General features: G+C 51.0%; 1 protein-coding gene across 1 annotated transcript; it reads right to left on the bottom strand.

Moving 5' to 3' along the window:
* Positions 1–11: 11 nt before the first annotated feature.
* On the bottom strand, positions 12–2,395 carry LOC123177182 (uncharacterized protein C10orf95-like). Its single transcript, XM_044591074.1, has 3 exons — positions 2,127–2,395; positions 1,090–1,374; positions 12–966 (listed from the first exon to the last, which is right to left on the bottom strand). Exons 1-3 carry the CDS (start codon positions 2,240–2,242, stop codon positions 807–809), a joined length of 561 nt encoding a protein of 186 aa, XP_044447009.1. The 5' UTR covers positions 2,243–2,395; the 3' UTR covers positions 12–806.
* Positions 2,396–2,409: the final 14 nt, after the last annotated feature.

Raw genomic sequence — 2,409 nt, 5'->3', positions numbered from 1 at the left:
TCTACACTAAACACTACACTACTCCAAGAACTACTCATACTGTTGCTGCACTTGCTGAAAAGAGAAGAGAAGTCAAGAGAAGGAGGGTACTCCTGCTACAATTCATTTAATTTTAGTTAACTCAAGTTCATTTACTGAAAAAATCATTTAGTTTTAATTAAAAAACAAGTTTCAGTTAATTAAAAAATCATTTAGTTTCATTTTAATTAATTAAAGAAAATGACTTGTTGAGAGGAAAGGAGTGGAATAGAAGAGAGAGGAGTGGAGTGGAATAGGAGAGGAGAGGAAAAAGTTTATTTTAATGCTGAAGTTTGGAAGTAAGGTCTGGAGTTTTTGATACTCAGGAAGGCTTGTGTTAAAATCAGAGGACTAGACTAAACAAAATGAAATACGCAAGGCCGCAGCAAGAACGCAGCTCACTTCAACTAAACTAAACTGAACTTATTTAGCTACTGAAGAAATGAGCAGCGACTGAAGCAACTAAACTGCAGTTATAAGGAGGAGTAGCAAGCAGTGACTGAAACTGCAGATACGTCGAGGTTAACATTGACAACTACTGCAACTTTTCCTTATTACTCGAGCAAAACTACTGGAAAACTAATTGAATCTTTTCACTTAAATCAACTACTGCAACGAAATTCAGTGAATTAAGTATGCAGAGATACAACTACTACCATCAGAGAGAAACTACAGAATTAAGTATGCAGAGACAAGAGTACTGCAACCAAACTGAATATACTCCAACCAAACTGAGACAAGAGTACATCAGAGATACAGAGAGATACAAGTACTGCAACCAAACTGAATTAAGTACGGAGTATGCAGAGATACAGGAGTACAACTAACTGCAGCCTTGTCGTCGCGGAGGTTCTGGCCGTGGAGGCCGCGCATGAGGGAGGCCAGCTGCTCATCCTCCTCCATCTGCTTCCGCACCCGCTTGATCTCCTTGGACACGTCCCCGAACCTCTGCATAGCATATCCATGTCCACCCAGAGCAGAAAGCGCAGCGCGTGTCATGTCAGTCAGTCAGCGCGTGTCATCGTCAGAGGTACTGTAATTAATCAAGAAGCCGGAGCGGAGGGGGCTTACGGTGGACTGGATGGTGTTGGCCCTGGTCCTGCCGGTGCGTGGGGCCGGCGGCGAGGGAGGGGGCCTGGGCTCGGTGGCGACGGCGAGCACGCGGCGGAGGCGGCGCTGGTGTTGGTGCGTGGAGTGGCGCGGGAGCAGGGAGATGAGCCCGGCCACGACGCGGCCCCGGCCGAACCCCCCTCACTGCAGCAGGTGCAGCGCGGACGCCGACGCCGCCGTTGCAGGCGAGCAGCACCAGCTTCGCGTACGCGGCGTCGGCGGCCATCCCCTTTGCCCTTCTTCTTCCTGGCAGCAACGACCAACTGTGTCAAGTGCGTCCGTCGCCCAGAAGCTCACCTCTGCACCGCATCCACCGTCTCCGTCGCCAGATCCAGAGCAGGTGCACGCAGATCAAGCGGTGGCGCACGCGGATCTAGCGCCTCCGTCGCCCAGAAGCTCGCCGCCGGTGCAAAAATCCAAGCTTTGACCTCGGATGTGGGATGTGAGTGTTGTGGGGTGCGAGTGGAGGCGGGAGAAAGATGGCGGCGACGGGGAGAGATGGTGGCCGGCGAGGTGGGCGAGGTGGGCGAGGTGGTTGCCGGCGAGGTGGGCGAGGTGGGCGAGGTGGTTGCCGGCGAGGTTGGCGAGAAGAGAGAGGCGACGGGGAGAAGAGAAAGTAATGAGTGAGGAGCGAGTGAGTGCCGACGCGAGGGTAAAAGTGGAAAGCGCAAAAAAATCGTAGCGTGCCGAAACTTGTACTAGTTTTCTTCACCGACAATTATTTCGGAACAGAGGGAGTATTTCTTATGTGATTTATAAATTTCTTGTTTGTTGTCTCACTAATCACACCTTATGTGTGCTGATGGATGCATGATTTGTCATTCCCAGTAACTTTGTGAAGGTCTGAGCAATTTCTACCAGAATACTAGCAAGCTAACCATAGAGAAAAAAGGTTATTACAGGAAATTAGATCTGTAACAACTAGCAACTTCCTGTCCGGTGAATGGATCGAAGGAAACAGAGCAGAAGAGTAGGAGTGTGTGGATGTTTTAACATACCAGATGTCCTTGCGGACGCCGATGAGAAGGCTCATCTCCGTGGCGGCGGCAGAGGCGGCCACGCTGATGACAGCGCCCAGCATGGACCTCGCCATGCTCACCACCGTGCCCGCCATGATCTCCGGCCGGCCGGACGGTCGCAGCAAGGTCGGCTTCGCTATCTAGCACTAGATTATAGATAGATCGCAGAGTGCTCTGGATCGGAGAGGGGAAGGGAAGAGATAACTACAAGCGTTTACTTGACTCTCCACTTCTCCGGTCTCCCCCGCTCCTGGTCCAATAA

This window comes from Triticum aestivum, unplaced genomic scaffold (genome assembly GCF_018294505.1).
Source record: "Triticum aestivum cultivar Chinese Spring unplaced genomic scaffold, IWGSC CS RefSeq v2.1 scaffold14329, whole genome shotgun sequence".
Classification (NCBI taxonomy): Eukaryota; Viridiplantae; Streptophyta; class Magnoliopsida; order Poales; family Poaceae; genus Triticum; species Triticum aestivum.
Note: the sequence above shows the minus strand (reverse complement) of the source record. Positions and strands in the feature narration are given on the sequence as shown.